This window comes from Peromyscus maniculatus, chromosome 10 (genome assembly GCF_049852395.1).
Source record: "Peromyscus maniculatus bairdii isolate BWxNUB_F1_BW_parent chromosome 10, HU_Pman_BW_mat_3.1, whole genome shotgun sequence".
Taxonomy (NCBI): domain Eukaryota; kingdom Metazoa; phylum Chordata; class Mammalia; order Rodentia; family Cricetidae; genus Peromyscus; species Peromyscus maniculatus.
This window is the reverse complement of record NC_134861.1, coordinates 40,948,308-40,967,404: the sequence shown is the minus strand read 5'-3', so window position 1 is coordinate 40,967,404 and position 19,097 is coordinate 40,948,308. Positions and strand designations below refer to the sequence as shown.

General features: G+C 43.2%; 1 protein-coding gene across 2 annotated transcripts in view; it reads left to right on the top strand.

Moving 5' to 3' along the window:
• Window positions 1–8,567: 8,567 nt before the first annotated feature.
• The window catches only part of Tapt1 (transmembrane anterior posterior transformation 1), a 52,016-nt gene continuing 41,486 nt past the window's right edge, over window positions 8,568–19,097 (top strand). Inside the window, exons 1-2 of one of the 2 annotated variants that reach the window (XM_076546251.1) lie at window positions 8,568–8,787; window positions 16,970–17,100. In XM_076546251.1, the coding sequence (XP_076402366.1) occupies window positions 8,598–8,787; window positions 16,970–17,100 (321 nt within the window). In that variant the 5' untranslated portion in view covers window positions 8,568–8,597. Of the gene's footprint in view, window positions 8,788–8,862; window positions 9,151–16,969; window positions 17,101–19,097 lie in introns of those variants that run through there. The other variant, XM_076546252.1, reaches the window with a different exon arrangement.

The window sequence follows — 19,097 nt, the reverse complement described above, 5'->3', positions numbered from 1 at the left end:
GGGCAGTGTTGGCAGCCTTTTAAAATCTCCCAATTCCTCGTCCTGTTTGCAGGCCATTCTTGCCCATCTGGACACTGAAACTTTGTCTTCAAGTTCAACTCCACGACTGCTGTGTCTTCCTATCTCACTCTGCACATTTGTCTACCTCTTCTGTAGGTCCTTTGGATGCCTTCCTTGGCCCTGTTTTCTGCTTGGCAAACTCATCTTTGCAAAGCCAGTCAATGGCCATTTCCTTTAAGTCATTCTGGCTCCCCTCAAAGTACAATTAGTCAGTTTCTCCTTTGTACTACCATGATACCTCATCTACTGCTCATCCCCCTACTCAGTGTGTGTGTGTGTGTGTGTGTGTGTGTGTGTGTGTGTGTGTGTGTGTGTGTGTGTATGTGTATGATAAGTAAATTCTACATCTATTTCTAGTATTTACTTAAGGGTGGAACGTGCCTCTCATTTATCTAGTCAGGCTAGGGCTTTGTACAATACCTACCACATTAAAAAAAAAAAATCAACAGTGTTCGCTGGAAAAGAGCACTGCAGTCTGTTGACTGAAGGTAGGCCGTTCAAGATAAACATTACAGCTGTGAATGGTCCAATACAAGCAAAACTAATATTAAAAGTGACAGCCTAAAATAATGCAAGTAGCTGCAATCACATAGTTTCAGATAGAAGGAAACTTCTTAAGAATCTAGTTTGTCCTTTGCTACCTGAATTAGGAAAATAAGGCCAACAAGCACATGGCATGTCTCATGACTAGAAGTAGCCAGCCTCCTACCCAGGTCTCCCAGGCCCAAGTTAGAAGTTTCCTCTGCCATATTCCATCAACTTTCTGGAGAACATTTCTTGTCACTACTGAAAATCCCAGCCTATGTTCTAGTCTCAAACAACTATTTTACTCACTTTGACACAGGGAAAAAAAAAAAAGAACAGGGTTTGTTTTGAGAAACCATCTGTTAGCTAAAAAAACGCATGCTTGCATGGGTGAGTCCACCTGTGTTTACTCAAATCCCTGAAAGACTAACGGATGCTGCCCCAGTAAAACACGTGTAGTTAGCAACTTTTAAAGCAAAATACTCCTAATACCAGGGAGAGTATTTATTTGCAAGGGAGAAACCAGTTATACAACCTACAAGATGCCACGGTTAATCATTCCAAGGGGCTCTTTCCATGAGGCATGATTAAATGTTAGAAACAAATGCAGATTGAAGGAAAACATCAAGTTCCATTCAGTTCCAAAGCCAATGGAATCAATTTATTTTAGTGCCTTTAACTCTGCATGAGACTGACTTTTATGGCAACAGTAAGATAAACTAGATGCAATGTTTCTATCAAGCTTATAAAAGTAAAAATGAAATTTCATAAAACAGAATTGTTCTGAAAGGGAGTGTCTAGCCAGCTGTCAGATCATAAACACCAACACCATAATGAACATCAAAATTAAATATATAAAAGTGGTTTGCACACTGTAGGTACATCTCTATTTCCACATGTAATGGTGCCATATATTTAGCTAAACATACAAATGAAAGGTCAGAGTGAGCACTAAGAAGATGAAAAATGATCCGTGTCTAGCTTAGCTTTAACTTTCTTATGTGGGAATTATATGTGTCACATTTTTAACCTCGAATGCATCTGCCATGAGAAGACACATGCTCAAGTGGATGGGAATTAATTTTTGTATCACCTTAGGCAAAGCATAATAAAGAATACAAGTTGTCCCCAAACACTGTTTGACTAAAGCCACAATAGATGTTTTGTTTTTATTGCAGTTTTAAAAACTTAACCACTGCCGGGCGGTGGTGGCGCACGCCTTTAATCCCAGCACTCGGGAGGCAGAGCCAGGTGGATCTCTGTGAGTTCGAGGCCAGCCTGGGCTACCAAGTGAGTTCCAGGAAAGGCGCAAAGCTACACAGAGAAACCTTGTCTCGAAAAACCAAAAAAAAAAAAAAAAAAAAAAAAAAACTTAACCACTACACTGTTCTCTTCTGTGAGACTACCTTCCTAGGTTACTGTATGAAAGCCAAGTAAGTTGTTCATTACTTCAAAGTGGACAGAACAAGAAATGTCAGGAGCAGAAGCATTTTTCAAATAGAAGCTCAACCCCAGAAAGGAGCTAGAAGAGATATGAGTAAAACATTGATTGGAGAGCAGACGGATCTCTGAAACTAGGAAGGCACAAACTAAAAGGATTGCTTTGAAAATTGGAAATTTTATTGTATATTTGTAATGATTTGTGGTAATCAAGACGAAAGTGGGAGATGAATAGTTGGGTTCCCATAAGAACAGGTGGCATTGTGGAGTGAACCAGAGCACATTCCCTTCAGGACCTCAGAAGCCGGAGAGCCAAGAACAGACAGTATAAGGGATGCACCTATGAATGAACAGAATGAGAGGCCGTTTCAAGAGCAGGATCAGAGACCAAAGAACTTTACAGGGAGAAGAGAACAATTACTCAGTTACTAACCCGGCACTTCTATTAGAAACACTAGAAAAAGGTGAACTACTTGTCCAAGATAGTATATGAAGTCTGCTGATTACCAGCTACTGTCTGATGAGTGGCCTGAGGAAGCAATAAATAATTCACCCCTGAGGAATAATGAAGCACCCTGAAAAGCTAACAACTCAAACTGGGAGATAAGTCAAGGCCTCTCTGCCTCCTGAATCTTAAAAGGACAGCCTTTGCTTGCTAGAATTAAAACAAAACAAAATAAAAACAAATATAAGGGAAGATTTGAGTTTCTTCTGTAAATAGATTGTTACTTAACTAAGTGATTAAAACAGGTCTAAACACGACACGTCTATTTTTAAAATTGTGATGAGAAATACTTCTTTGTCTCAAAGATAGAAACCTGGAACTAGGAACTTGCTAAGTCATTACCTAGGGACCTTTCATCAGTATTTTAGAATTTTCTAGAAATTTAAGTGCATATACAGAACCATACTGATTAAAAATTTAAAATTCTGTTGTCTAGCAGAGCATGGTTTATGTTCACACTTTTATCATATAAATAGAACCTGCTTTTCAGTCTTCAGAACTCAGTATCTTTGGCCAAATAACCCTTTTAGCCGAGGGGTTATTAGATAAGAATATTTTGTGTAATTTTCAGAGTTTGAATTACTGTGCTCTCAGTCACATATTCTCATGCTAAAGAAAAACCTAGGGATAAAATTCTGCTGGTTACTGTTAAGTTGTAATGGGTACATTACAATTAAAAGGCGTATTATTCAGTGTGGTTACTTCTAGAAACAAATTAAGTTCATTTCTATGGGACAAACCTAGAGAGGATAAAAACATGAGAATCAATCGTGGGAAGAGGGAACATTTCAAAGGCAGAAAATATTACTGAATCTCAGAGGTATAATAAACTCACCTCAATTTAGCTCAAAGACTTACTAGAGACCCAACAGTATATTTTCATTTCTAACTTTACAGCAAAGCTGTTTAGATTAAAACAACACAACACAAAACAAAACAAAACCTCAACTCTTAAGCTAGACATAGTGGAGCACATCTGTAATACCAGCACTTAGGAGGTTGAGGTTGGAAGATCATTAACTTTAAGGCCAGCCTGGGCTACATGAAACTCTACTTCCAAAACAATCGGGAGCTGGGCTCAGCAGTTAAGAGCTCTTGCAGACTATCTGGGTTCAGTTCCCAGCACCCACATGATGGCTCACAACCATGTGTAACTCCAGTTGTGGGGGATCCAATGCCCTCTCCTAGTCTTTGCAAGCTCCAGGCACACTCAAGGTACACATATATGCACAAGGGCAAAACATCCATACACACATAAAATCAATCTTGAAAAAAAACCTTTCTCTCTACAGATAAAACAGCAAATGAATTAAATTCAGGGCTATAGTCTAAAAACTAAATATTGGCTTTCATGGCTCCAGAACTAGAAGCCATGTATTGTCAAAGTGGATTCCTAGTAGACAGACATCACTATACATGTAAATTCTAATTTGTCTTTGCATCTACATGACTGAAATGCACTACACTAGTCATGTCAAGCACCATTAGCCATTCCAAAATGCTGCCTTAGTGCACTGTTTCCTGGAACACTGATTGGAATAATCTTGTTCCTGGTGTTCCTTGGTGTTAGGGAACCTGAGGCTGAAAAGCAAACCACAGCCTTAGAGGATAGCAGAGTCATCTGTATCCACAAGTTATTTGTCCCAGATCAAGGAATAAGGAAGTAGTGCGCAGAACATGAAGAAGGCACATGAAGATATAGGAATCTTTGATATTTTATCAGTATAGTTAATGTGTTTTAATTCCTTTTATTTATATTTTAGACCAAGAACAAAGTGATTCTAGTTAAAGATTTCATACTTTCCTACAAATATTGGTATCATCAACAGGCCAATCTACCTTTTTTTTTTTTTAACCAAGTTGCTTAAGGATCTAAACCAGAGGATACATAGACTGTGGCATAGTTTTAATGTTTTAAGAGGCCATTACCGTCTGGCCCAAGTGTGATTTCATAGTAAGGAAAATGGAACAGAGGGGCTACCCCTTCTCATTTTGTCGAACACTCCAGTTACAATCAGAGAGAGTCCAGACCTTTCCATTATTAGGGTTGTTTTCATTAAAGATTTTTTTTTTTTTTTCACTCAGGAAAAGTGTGAAGAACTCATGTCAAACCATCTAGGGGCAAGAGATATGCTGGATGTGCTATCAGGAGATGAAAGCACTTTACAGTTGAAGATTGAAAACATCATAAAGGAGTTATCACAAAAGGGAAATAGTACTCTTTTGCCCTCTATGTTAATTCCAGGGTCACACAACTAAATGTGTAGTTGTAATAGTGTCAGTCCCAAGTCCTGTAACCACAAGCCGTACACTCATTGCCATACTATTCCTTGAAGGAACTAATGCACTGAGAAATCGCTTACACTGAAGCATCATTCTAGGGAATCATGGTGCTCTTGCAGAGGACCCAGGTTCGGTTCCCAGCACCCAAATGTTGGCTTACAATTCCCTGTAACTCCAGTTCCAGGTGATCAGATGCCTTCTTCTGGCTTTCATGGGCACCAAGCATGCATGTGGTGCACATACAGACCTGCAGGTAAAACATACATGCAAGCAAATTATAAGGATCTGGTTTGTACACAAAGCAGTAAGGACTTAGAGATATTGTGACTTTCTTTAACTCATGGTTCTTAAACAGTAGGGTCTATGTATTTTCTAATCATAAAATCATAACTACTCAATTTTAACTGAAATATGGAATTAGGCAACTTATTTTGAAAACTGTGTACTTCTTACTAAATTTCCATTTTTCTAATTTTTTTTCTTTTTTTGTGTATGGGTATTTTGCTTGCATGTATGACTATGTGCAACATGCATGCTTGGTGCCCACTTAAGAGTTTTAGAGGGTGTTGGATCCCTTGAAACTGGAGGGTTTTGATTGTTGTGAGCCCCCATGTGGGTGCTGGAAATCAAACCCAGGTCTTCTGGAAAAGCGGCAAGTGCTCCTGTAGAGCCAAATAAATACATAAATAAATGAATAAATGAATGAATAAATTAATTAATTAATTAATTAATAAATAAAGTTGGAGCTAGAGAGATGGTCAATGGTTAAGAGCACTTGCTGCTCTTGCAGAGGGCCCAGGTTTGGTTCCCAGCACCCACATGTGGGCTCACAACTACCTGTAACTCCAACTCCAGGTGACCAGATGTCCTCTTCATGGGCATCAGACATGCATGTGGTATGCATACATACATGCAGGCAAAACATACATGCAAGCAAAATACTCAAACACATACAATAAAAATAAATAGTGGTTTTCTGTCTTGTTGTTATTTCTAGTGTTGTTATTTTCAAAATAACAACAGCCACAGAATGGATATAACACTCTTCCCAACTTCTCAATTTCCCTCCAATCTATTAAAATTACTTCCCACAAATAGAAAATTCCTTTCTTGATTTCTTTTATTTTTTTTTTTTTTTAGACAGAGTCACACTATGTATGTAGCTCTGGTTGTCCTGGAACTCACTATGTAGACCAGGCTGGCTTCCAACTCTTGAGATCTGCCTACCTCTACCTCTAGATGCTGGAATTAAAGGCCTGCACCACCAAGCCTGGCAGGGAAATCCCTTTCATTAACACCTCGTCAGCAGCATGCTTCTGGCCTGCAGAATTATATTTACTGTCGCCCATTATCCTCCCAGTCTAGACCTTTAACTCAATGCAAAACACTTGATTCTTCATTGGAGAGGGTTGCTATTTAAACTCTTGTTTTGAAATGATAGTGTTGTAAACCTAAGCCTATGTCTTTCTTCTATAAAGATTATGTTTAGTTACTACTTAAACGTTCCTCAGAGATTTCCTGGTTGTGTACTATGTAAGCTATTCCTATCTTAAGGTTCTTTGTAACCCAGTTTTGAGGGTTCTGGGTGCTTATTTATTATTTGGGGGTTTGGAAGGAGAGGGTCTCATGCCAACTAGGTTTAGCTTCCAGTTGCTAATCTTCTTGCCTTGACCCTGAGTGCTAGGAGTACAGGTGTGTACCACCACACCTGGCTGCTAAGTGTATGATAGAAGCACTATTTCCTGGATTCTGAATAAACTGAAATAGGTCAAATAAACTTTAAAATGGAAAAAAAAAAAAAAGCTGAGTGTTGGTGTATACCTTTAGCCCAGCACTGGAGAGACAGAGACAGGCAGTTATCTGTGAGTTTGAGGCCAGCCTGCTCTCCATAGTGAGTTCCAGGGCAGCCAGAGCTATGTAATGAGACCCTATTAAGAACGAACAAACAGCTCCCCCCCCGCCCCCCAAAAAAAATCAGAAATAAAGTGAAATGAATAAAAAACTTTGAATATAGAACAGGTACTTGATTTAATTATCGATACCTATAAAAGGAGGAATGCTGTTTGAATTTAAAGCATTTTTGTGTGTATAGTGAGTTTGAAATCATGCAGTTTCACATGTCAGATACAATAATGCAGACCTAGTAGAAAGAAAGCCCTTGAATTTCTCATGTGCTTCACTTCTGAGACAGGGCCCATCTCTGCCTCTTTGACTATTTAAGATTAGGAACAGCCTTTGGAACATAGCATCTTTCCTCAAGACGGAGGCACAAAATGAGAGAAACCCATTCCTACAAACGCTCCTTTAGCAAATGAAATTTGGGATTGTTTCCCTTCTAGAATCCAAGTGAATGGCAGGGGCAATAAGCAAATAGATGAGGGACACAGACCCTGGCACAAGCAAGCAATGAAATCGGCTGCCTTCCTAACAATCAGCCAATAAAACAGAGGGTTGTTTGCACAGTATCAGAGGATAATACAACCTAGGATGGAAAGAACCTTACAGGCTATAAAACTTTGTGTCTTTGGATTTTCATGATTCTGAAGATTTGTGAAGGGCACTGTCTTTAAGATTCAATTTTGACCAAATAAAGCTAAAACTGACTTGAAAAATATTTTCTGCATTGTTCGGGTTTCCACAAGGTAAAGCTTACAATGGATTATTAGTATTGGCATTTCTTGGACTTTTCAAGTTCCTCTTTAACCCTTCCTCTTCCCCACATCCTACCCTGCTGCGCATAGCCCTGCAGACTGGGATTTTACAATCGGGTATCTGGCTATCCCTCAGGATCTCCTTGATGTACCTGTTCCATTGGTTCTCGGCTTAAGTGTAGGGCAGATTAGTGCGTGGGGAGGGATTTGTTATGCTTCTGCTCATTAAAAAGTTGCAACGATACAGGTCAATTCCGAAGTGGGCAAGAAGGCAATGGAGGGGCCACCCTTGTGCCAGTTACTGGGGCGCACAGCAATCACGCGGGAAGCCCGGGTGAAGGTCTCCCAGGCTGAGCCGGATTCACTGCCACCCAGCCCGCAGCGGGTGATCTCAGAGCGGCTATCAGTGAAGGGTTATGGTCACAGGCCGCAAGGAAAGCGGTGGCCAGGTGACAGAACCAGGCCACCTTGGCTGCCACCGCCGTCACACAACCCGATTCCCGAAAGGCAGCCCAGAATGTCCGCGGCGCGTTAGGCGCATCCAGCACACTGCCCGTCGGGCCGAGTCCCCCACCTGTTGGCACGCTCCCCCGAGCTAGGCTTTGGACACTGTCCACGGACAGGGAATGTGACAGACGATCATAAATATGCAGGAGAGATGCAGCCAAGACAGCAGAGCCACCGGGCCGGCGCCGGCGGGAGCCACGGAGCTGGAGCCCGGCCTCAGTCGCCGCGCTGCCAAAGCCAGGCGGGTCGCGCCGGCGCACTCGGGCCACCGCAGCGGCCCCAGGGGCTCGGGTCGCGCGGACAGCCACGCCGAGCCCCGCCGCCGCCCGCCGTCCCCCACCGCGCAAGCCGGCGGCGGCATGGAGCCCGGCGCGGCGGCCCGAGCCGCGGAGCCCGCCGCGCGCCACGGCGACGGCAGGAAGAAGATGGCGGCGGCCGTAGCGGCGGCCACCGCGGCCTCCCACGCGCCGCTGACGCCAATGGCGCGCGCCGGCCGGCGGGCTGCGGATGGCGGCGGCCCGGGCTCGGGCGAGGGGCGGGGCGAGGCGGCGAGGGGGCCGGCGGGAGGCGGAGGCCGGGCGGGCGGCTGGAGGGAGGTGGCGGGGACAGTGTGTGGCGCTCGGAACATGGCGGGCGTCTGCGACGCGGCCGCCCCGGGAGAAGGCGGCGGTGGCGGCGCGGACGGCACCGAGCGGACGGGCCGCGGCGAGGCGGAGCAGCCGGGCGGTGGCGGCCACGGGCCCGCGCCTCAGCACACCGAGACGCTGGGCTTCTACGAGAGCGACCGGCGGCGGGAAAAGCGCCGCGGCCGCGCAGGTGAGGCGGGCGGGCGGGCGAGCGAGCGGGCGGGCGGGCGGGCGGCGCTAGGCCGCGGCCGGCTGCCCAGGGGCCGACGCGGGATTGAGGTGGCGGGGACGCCGCAGTCTCCAGTCCGCGCGCCGAGCGGCCGCGGCTCCTGTGGCTCCCAAGTCCCCGCGGCCGGTGACAGCTCCCCCGGCGGCTGGTGCGCGCGGCCCGACGCTCCCGCGGCCATCCCGGGAGCCAGGTGCGCCCTGCAGCTCCACGGTCCCCGGTCACCGACGGCTCCCGGCCGGTCTCAACAGTGACAGGCGTCTCCCACCCCCGAAAGAGGTCAAAAAATGGGAAGCGCGGGGCTTTCTAGATGATGTCCATGACAAGGTGACTTTTTCTCCCCCTGTGTTTTGTGCGAAGTTGAGCCTCGGAAACCTGTTAACTTGCCCTCCGAGTACATTTTTTCATAGGCTCAGCTGACAGTGTGGCCGTGACCGTGAAGTTCAGTAGTTTTCTGACTCAGAGATGCGCGGCACCCCTTAAAATGTTACATGTGGACTTTTCCTAAAACTGAAACTTAAGCCAGAAGAAATAGTTTTGCCACACAAGAAAATAAGTACCACTTTTGAGTCCCACCGTCCTAAACACTTTAGAGCGTACTGTTAAAGTATTAGGAATCCTGTGTGTTCTCGGGTCTTATTATTTTAAAAGAATTTTCAATAGCTTTGGTGTTCATACTGAAGCTTCATAGTAAGCCTGGAAGAAAAAGGAAGACTTTGATGTGTCTATTTCATTGGGTATATGAGTGATTACATTTTAATTCTTACATAGTAAGTCCAAGATCTTGGACAGCAACTTGATGGCATTTCTTCCAACTGATTCCAAGCCAATACGGTGGAATAAAGGCTGGGTTAGCCTCTAGGTCTTGCAGTTTATATAAACACACATTCAAGTTACCATTCACTGTGGGTGTTGAAATTATAGGAATACCAAAGATTGGTGGATAGATCCTGATAGAGTTGCTGCTTCTCAGAATTGGATGTAGAGTTTTGCATGGGTCTCCATGTCTTTGAAAACTCGACCGCAGGCTGTGCCTTGTTTGGTCTTTTTCGATTAGCCACTTAAAATTTTTCCAGCATTCTTTATTTGGTTTAATTGTCAGTTAAACACTGGCCTGCAAGAGTATTTGCTTTCTGAATTGGCAGGACCTAAGTAAGACAGAGTCTTCCATCTCTCAGCTGCTTGTTTACTAAGACTGCTTGAGTACTGCAAGCAAATGTGACCAGGTTTCAGGACAGTTTCTTTGAAATAGTTTTGAGCTCCGAGAAAGCCGTTACTATTGAAACCTTACATTGTTTGCATGAAGAAAAAAAAATGAAGCTGTGAAGAGCCGTTGGTGAACACAGACCTTGAACCTCTGAAGAAGTGGACTTTTCTGGGATGGAGCTGGATACTTGGACTTACATAAGCTTAACAACATAGCACATGTTTGTTCTTCACCAAGGTGGTACGCTGAGCAGAGTGTATGCTTAATGGGTTAAAAACTGGAGTTTTCTCTAGTGGCAGAAAGTCCTTCCTAGGGAGACACACAGCCTTAGCTATTGGGATGGCCCTTCTTCTCCCTCAGTCCCATCAGTCTTGTATGAGGGAGGAGATAGTGGGTCCTCCTGTTTTGGTAGGTGACATTAGGGATCTAGGCAAGCATCCCAGAACATTTCAGTTAGAGATACCAGGCTGTGGTTTTCCTGTGTGGGGTCTGTGTGAACCACCCCCTTCTGTCCCCGGGTGTCTGCGTTCTCAGATTCAACAGCCCTCACTGTTGCTGATGCCTGCCCACCTGTGACTGGCGCTTCATTTGGCGACGGCATCTCCACTAGAGTAGAAATCTAGGCATTCTTTCTCTGTTCACCTCCAGCGCTCCTTTCTTCCACTGCTCTGTTATCTTTTTTTCCCTCCTTTCCAAAATATAGGAAACTTACTGTCTAGGCCAGAGGGCACCACCTAGTGTCAAGCTGGAAACATCTCTCCCCAGGTCAGTCTCCTAAGACTAGGTGCTCACACTGAAGCATTACTTGCCCGTTCTCTGGAAAGCCTCCTGTGGACTTGCCCTGTCCTCCCTCTGCAAGCCAGGGCAGTCTTTGCTGTTCCTTTTGAAAGTCATAATCTTGGGGTCTTGATGGCCCCAACCATCACTTAGTTCCAATGTCCCTTTTATCATTTTCCCCAAGGAATTCGGGGCTTCTTTATAAGATATTTGTTGGTCAGTCCTAACACTCTAGGATTCTGTTTAAATGAATATCCAGTTAAGGTGCTTATTCATACTTTGAATAAAATAAAGTGAAGTATAGTGGTTAAGGTTTGTTTTGTTATTATAGTCCTGCCCTTCCTAATCATCTATTGAGGAAAATATATATGTATATGTATATTAGTTTGAGTATATACAGCTATAAATATGGCATGCATTTATCTGTCAGTTATGTTTTCTTTGTGTTTCTTTGCAGACTCTGCTATTATCTTATTCTCAGCAGCATCTGTATTTTATACATATATATGTATATATACACATATATAAAATATTCATGCATTGTCTAACAGATACTAGTACTTGCACCTTAACACAGTTAGAAATGGATACCCTACTCACCATTCCTGTATGTGGACACTGACCTTGAACTCTGGGAATAGTGATCACCAAGAACTGCAGTCTCACCTTGTTTCTTTTTCATATTCTTAAATTTTTGCCATTTCATGTTATACTTTTAGACATAGACCAGATAGTCAGTAGTGCATATCATTCTGTTTCTGTGTTGTTCCCCATTCGACTCATCTGCAGTTCTAGACAAGAGAGAGTCTATGTAGCTGCACTTGCCCTTTCGGAATTAATGCCCAGCAAGTCAACTTTGGACTAAAAATTAGGCAATCTGTGTTCTTAGCTTGGTTCAGTTGTTGGATTGCTTTTGTTTAGACTGCTTGCATAATCCACTTGGCTGTGCTTCATCAAGCCACTACCAAATCGTATCTAACTTAGTTGTCTTACTCTCCATGGAGACTTAACAGAAGTTTGGTGTAAGATAAACATGACACCTGCCCAGGTGCATGAAACAGTTCCCAATAAGGCAAGTGTAGGAGGTGAGCTGATAAGCATTGCTTGTAAAGTGAGACACCTGCTGTCAGGTGTGGTCAGCAGTGTTGTTTGTGATGGAACAGTGCTGTGACAGTGTTCTCTCTGTAATGGTGACTTAGGGAGCTCACCCTTGTCATTGTTTCCCCTCCTCACCTTCACACATCTTGCTGGAGCTCCACAAGAAGAAAGAAAACTGGTTTTCTGTTACAAGTTTCCCACAAAGATTGTCAGTGGGATTCAAACAATTCATATTCCCTGCATCCTGTTGTTTGTGGCCTGAAAATTTAAGCTGGTTGCAGGATTATTGATACACTTCTCACACTGTTACAAGTTTCCCACAAAGATTGTCAGTGGGATTCAAACAATTCATATTCCCTGTATCCTATTGTTTGTGGCCTGAAAATTTAAGCTGGTTGCAGGATTATTGATACACTTCTCACACTTTTAATTCTTTGCTTTGTTAGTGTTAAGATGTTGCTTTCATTTTTATACCTTTTTCTATCTCTAGACATATGACTGCTCTTCTCTTTACTGTCCTAAATGAGACCATAAACATTTTTTAAAGGGTGGGAGGCAGAAGTAAGATCCGGAGTTCAAGTCCAGCCTGGGTTACATGGAGTACCCATGTCTTCAAAACAAACAAACAAACAAAAAAAAAAAAACAAGAACTTGAATATAGTATGCAAAATGGTTCTTTTTCTTACATTTGACTCAGGTGGGCAACACTCCTATTTTATTGTCTCCTAGAAAAGTTGATTCCTAGTTTCCCTGTACAAAAGTATGACTGTGTGTAAGAAAAGTATGTTTAATATTTCAGGTATGTGTTTAAACTTTATAAACACTTCCTTTTCTTAAGGCTGGAGACATGTGTGTTCCATAGTTTCATAACAATCAACCAGTATTCCTTTCCAATTTGCCTTTTTTATGTGCAGTGCTATTTTAAGGAAGATATATTTAGACATATTGCTGAACATATAAATATATGTATGATTACTCATTACTTTTAATAAATACTTTTTTATCTTAGCTTCTAGTTTCTAAAGCAAGCTGTCTCTGGTGAGGAAGATTAATAGTTGGTGTTTCAGGAGTGAGGAAAAGAATTAGAACATTTATTTCTCAATTTAAAGTACAGGGTTACAGAGCATTTCTGTGATAGGAGGTGAATATTCATTAAAATACACTGGTGGCATTGATTTGGACTTTGATTGGTGTTATTTTACTTTTATTAATGTTTACAATCTTCTAATATAGACACACATGATTAAATAGTAAAATAGCTCTATTTTCAAAAGACTCTACCCTAAGTTATAGTACAGGTAAGCTCAGATAGGTGTGTAGAACGCTAAAGCAAGTTTAGCAAAGCCACAGTGCACTAGGGTGGTGAACATCTCAGGAGGAAGTAGGACCTCTCCAGGGAGAGGACAATGCCATACAAGCAGCATGCCAACTTAACAGTCAGGTCCAAGGCAGGGGAGGCCCCTTCCTTTGTCATGGATCAAAAGCAGATTCTAGCCAGGTCTTTTTCTCTCAAATAACTGGATGGTTGAATGTAATCCTGGTGAGAAGAGAGAGCATGCTGCATTTGCAGGTCAGAGTTCTGGGCTTCACTCTCACATTTGTGTTTTAAGTGAGTCGACAGGTCTGTTAATTTTCTCAGTGTCTTCATTTGTATTATGTGGATACTGTTATCTTCCCTTTTTAGTTATAATTGTTATAAGAATTATATGAAGCGTTGAACACAAGACCTGTGTAAGCTGCCTCAGAGTGGAAAGATCCCATCCCTTTAAACAGGGTCTTATCTCTTAATTGTTGATAAGGCGGCAAGATAAGGCCTTTAAGATATTTTATACCATGAATCTTTGGTTTTTAGTTTTTAGCGTTATTTTACTGTACCTTTGAAAACCATTCTCCAGCCTATTACATGACATGGGTTGTGTGCAGAGACTGTACATTTAGAACTTGCTCAGGATAGACATTAGAAAAAATATGGTCCACTGGCTTAGTGTAGCTGCACAGATGTGGAATCGGGTTCTGTGGAGGTACAAAGAATGGGGAGTCCACTGGCTTAGTGTAGCTGCACAGATGTGGACTCGGGTTCTGTGGAGGTACAAAGAACGGGGACTGATGGGGTACTAGATTTTTCAGAAGGAGTACAGGTGTCTGTTTTAAAAAGCACTTGAGAGCTGGGCATGGTGTCTCATGTCTATAATTCCAGTAATGTGGAAACAGAAGCAGGAGGATCCCTGCAAGTTTGAGGCCAGCCTGGTCTGTATGTGAGTTCTAGACCAGCCAACCATAGCAAGTCCCCATCTCCCAAGACAGAACAGTACTGGAATGTGTAATCTAGTAGTGAAAAGTACCCCTTGGCCAGAACTCTGAATCTGGTCTCTCACTTGGTGTGGGTGTAACTTCAGAGATGTCCTTTGCTTCTCCGTGCCTTGGTTTTTTCATCTGCAAGGCACCCACAGCTATAGAACTGCTTTTACAGTTTTGAGTGCTTGTAACTAAAGCGTGCTCTCTATTGTTTAGTGTTTTAGCATAGAAGCTAACCTGATGCTTAGCACCAAGAGTCTTGTATTTCTAAAGGTAGATTACTCACATGTCCTCTTTTGTTTTCTAATAAAGTTGAGACTTTTTTTGTTTATAGCCTGTTTATGAAATCTAATTACTTTAGGTTAAATTGTTTGTTAAATGTACTAGTGATACTTTCTACCATAGAACCAGGATTGCAGAAATAGCATTAATAGATATTAGGAAGCAACCACACCAGAAATGGTTACTATTACAGTTAATATATAGAAAGGAATTGTAGTTCATGACACTGCACCATGCCTTGTGGTTTTCATCTGCTTTCCCACAAACACTGTCAAGTGCCTCAGAGATCTGTGTGGAAGGCAAGACAGAAGAAACAGGTGTTACAGAGCTGGCAGTAGGCTGTTTTCTCATTTGAGAACTTGAGACCTGAGACTTGACTGTCATTGGCCTCAAAGGTGGGAGAGCTGGTGCTGGAGCCCTTCTCCAGCTGACCCCACACTCTTTATGGACCACAACAAAACACTGAATATGTCAAAAACTAACCTCTGCAGTCACTAAGGAAGATGCCACTCTGGCAGAGAATTTCCCCAATAAACAGGTATATCCAACCCTCTTTGTTAGTTTGCCCCTTTAAAAGATAAAGTATAATGATCTGTCTGTATGTCTCTTTCACACAGATGACAGACTCCTGGTATGCCCAGCTTCTGTCTCTTACTGGAGACAGGAAGCCTCCCATCCCTGTGATGGGACCTTGGCACTGCTCTCAGGGGTTAGGCCCAGGCCCGTTGGGCTGTCATTTATAATCATGATCACTGAGGACCACAGCTGAGGCTAGAGAGCCTTTGCTCCCTGCCCACTCCCTGCCAACTCAGAATGGTGCCAGCCCTAGCACCCAGCATCTCTTCTCTTCTGGGGACTTGTATTCTCATCTTTCCACTTCTGAGTTGATTGTCTTTTAAAAGTGTATCATTGATATTTATTAAGTTCCACCAATGTTGGGCATTTGGATCAATCCTACTTTTGTGTTTATATAGGTCATCTTAAGTAAATCAGTGTTAAATAAGACAAGATGGAAAGTACCAAAGTTGGCACTGAACTCGGTATAAGCATAGCCTTACAGTGTTAGCATTTCTCTTGTATAGCAGCACATAGGGCTTTCTTTTTCTCTTAAGATTTTTCTATAGTCCTAGAAAGTTTCTAGTCCACAGTTATCCTCTACGAATGAGGTTATATGGTGCCTTTAAGTCAGAGCATCTGTTAATATAAGCAGAAAGATTGTATCCTGCGTCTACTTCACCCTGTGACTTAACTGCAATATCCCAAGAAAGGAAAGCAGCATGCCTGGGCTGCACAGTGACCCTGCCTGCCCTGTACCAAGCAGCTATGGGGAAATGGTGGCATTTCTTCCCATGAACGATTAACCTCCCCCATTTCAAGCCCAGATATATATTATTAGTTTGATGTTTAGAGGTGTGTGTGTATGTGTGTGTGTGTGTGTGTGTGTGTGTGTGTACTTACATAGAACATACCACTTAAACAAACAAGTCAGGCACGTGATGTGGAACTCCTGGAGCTAGGGATTGGTTGCAGTGCTGACAGGAGTAAACTCTTTAAAGCGTACTGTTCGGACCCTCAGCTAGGCCTGCTTCTGTCTCTGCAGGGCCTTTTGAGACTCATTTGACTGTCCCCACTTGCCAGTGCTTCAGTTCTACATCTGTTAGATCGCAGAGTAGGCTCAGAGATGATGTGAAAACTTTTCCTATCCTGGAAGAAAGTTTGGCCTCCTGTAGAGTGAGACAGTGATGGTCAGGTAAAGGGTTTGGAGAGATTGTTGAGGTGCCATGGGAAGCATGACATACCAGAAAGAATGGGGTCAGGCATCTCCACCTCAGCTGCTTACCTGAAATCCAGCAGAGCGGAACATATTTCAGCTACTTTGACCTTGCCTTCCTCTACTGATATAAACTAGATGAATGTATGTTGGAGGATCAAAGGAAACATGGACAAGGTGGCCAACCCTAGGAAAGGAAGGTTCTGCGTTGTGTAGCTATTGACTTCAAGGCAGTGGGAAGTTTTCAGTAGCCTTCATGGAGAGGAGTGCTGCTGTTGACCCACTTCTGCATGATCTCGGGGCTCACCTGAGCAGGAGACAGCTGACCTGGGTCTGCATGGCTGCCCTGGCATAGTGATGGGCTGATAGCAGTGTCATCCGGGGCTCTGGGCTACTGGAATGCTACTCTTTCTCCTGTGTCTCTGGCATCCAGGCCTGTAGCACCATGAAAGCCAGGACCGGTTGGAAAGATGTTCTGACTTCTGGCTCTCCGTAACCATCCCTTCCATGTTCCTCTGGCATTTCCAGTTTATGCAACAGCAATCATTCCCCAACAGCACCCTCCAGTCATTTGGGTGTCCCTCTTCTAGGCACAGACCTATCGGCTGTAGCATTCTCCTTTTGTTCTATGTGTATTACCTATGGCCCCAGCTCACCTGTGAGTTCCTTGATAAACACTGTTCTTTTTGTTTTGTGTCATTTTCTTTTTTCTGTAGAACTTTCATTATTGAGGTTCCTCAGTGCTGAACTAACAAGAGGGTACTTCCTCGAACATAACGAGGCCAAGTATACAGAGCGAAGAGAAAGAGTGTACACTTGTATGCGAATACCAAGAGAATTGGAAAAGGTACTTTTTTTCATTTCCAAACATCATTTGAAAGTTTTAATTATGAAAAAAAAATTGTGAAGAGCTTCTGTTGAGTTTTTAAAATATTGGAAGTAACATGGTAAGTAATTGAACGTGTTTGGGGATATAGGATTGCTTGTAGAGAGCAGCTTATGAAACTGGTTTTAGTATGAGGGGAACATCACTGAATCTCTCCACACCTTCATTTTGCTAGTTACTAAACTTCCCATATTTTCGTCTTGTCCAAGCAGCTTTATCCCAGGATTTACTCTCTTTCTCTGAGCTCTTCAGCTCCCTTCAGTTGTGTGTGTGTGTGTTTCTAGAATAGCACTTTCTTTTTTTTCCACTTAAGGTATTTGATTTCAGCCTTCTCTGAGGTTCCAATTTCTTAGACTAGCCACATGTTTGAACACAGAAGTGACAGACCTTCAAAGGAAAAAGATGACTTGTTTAGCCTTGTCACAGAAAGCATCCTGCTAAAGAGATACAGGAAAACAGCACTAAGTCTTCAGTAGCTTGTTGCAGGGGCAGTCAGAGGACAGGAAATCCCTTTTCCTCCAATGCTGCTGGCGTTAGAAGTCCTGAGAGATCCTAGATCTTATTACAAGGAAAGATGTATGAGCTAATTCATGGATTTTTATAGTAACAGAAGGCTTGTCGGGCCTAGCTGCTTCCTCAGATCTGTGCTTCCCAGCTTGCTCACTCGGTGCACTGTGAAGTAAGAGGTGTGGCAGGCAGTGGGAAGCCACCAGCCAGCCGCTGTGCCTGAGGAGAAGAAGTAAGTGTACACAGCCAGTTTCAGCAGCTTTACTTTGTATAGGCTCTTGGTAGAGTGCTGCCTGCTGAGGTTTGAGGGAGTCACTCCAGGGATGAGATTTAGAAGACTGCTGAGGAGGAGGCAGTGGCCCTGTGCATGTCTAGTGATCAACACATTGTTGACTTTCTAAGGAGGATGAAGGAGGAGCCTGAGAGACTGATGGATGAGGGGCAGTGGGAGGACTCTGCAGCATCCCTTCCTCAGCACCAGAGTAGCTGCATTTTCTGTTTGGGGATTCGGTTAGAGTTGTGTCTGGGGCTGGCAAGGTGAGACAGAAGAAAGTAGAACATGAAACCAGTTCTTCTGTTGGTTGTCTTTTAGACTTCACTATTACTCTTTTCCAGTGATAAACCATGGGCTAGAAGTGTTTGGACACAGTGCAGAGGCAGAGGGAAGGCAGTCTGCTGACATCTAGTTTGTCTGGGATAGGACCAACTCATCTAGCCTTAGCCCTCTGTGTGGGGAAAGTTTCTCTCAGCAGTCCCAGACACAGTTTCTCTCTGGAAGAAACTAGGAGGGATTTATCTGCAAACACAGGCAAACTTCATAAATGTATCCACGGTCTCCTTACAGTGGGGCCCTATGTCTCTGATCCCTTTGTTATAGCATCCATTAATTCTTTACTTCATCAGAGCAAGTGCAGTATGCACATCATTTTCCTTCATAGAAAGCATATGTCATGTCTCATGGTGAGGAAATGCCCACATGTGGTGATGTATCGTGTACCCTAATAAAATTTGCCAGAAGAGATAAGACTTAATACAAGCAAGTATCTTAAACTAGGGTTCACTGTGAGACCACTATTGGGTTAAGTAAATGCCTTTTTAAAGAATGAATCTGTACCAGGAGTTAGTATTGTTCATAAAACTGCATTTATTTGTATGAAGGTTAAACGTATAATATCCCAAACTTGAATTACCATTCATTTCTCAGTGGTTTTGCCTTCCACGAACAAGACGGCTGGCTGTAGGTCTTTTAGGAACATGAAGAATGCTTCAGTAGAGGGTCATATTTTTCAGTTGAGCACACATCTCCTTGACTGCTGATATGAAAATGGGACCTCACTTAAAGCCTGGGAGACTGTTTGGCATTCAGGTTAATCTAAACGATTTCCTCCCTTTTAGTTAACATTGTCTGTACCAACATATAATACCTTATTGGCCATTTTCTTGGTAAATGC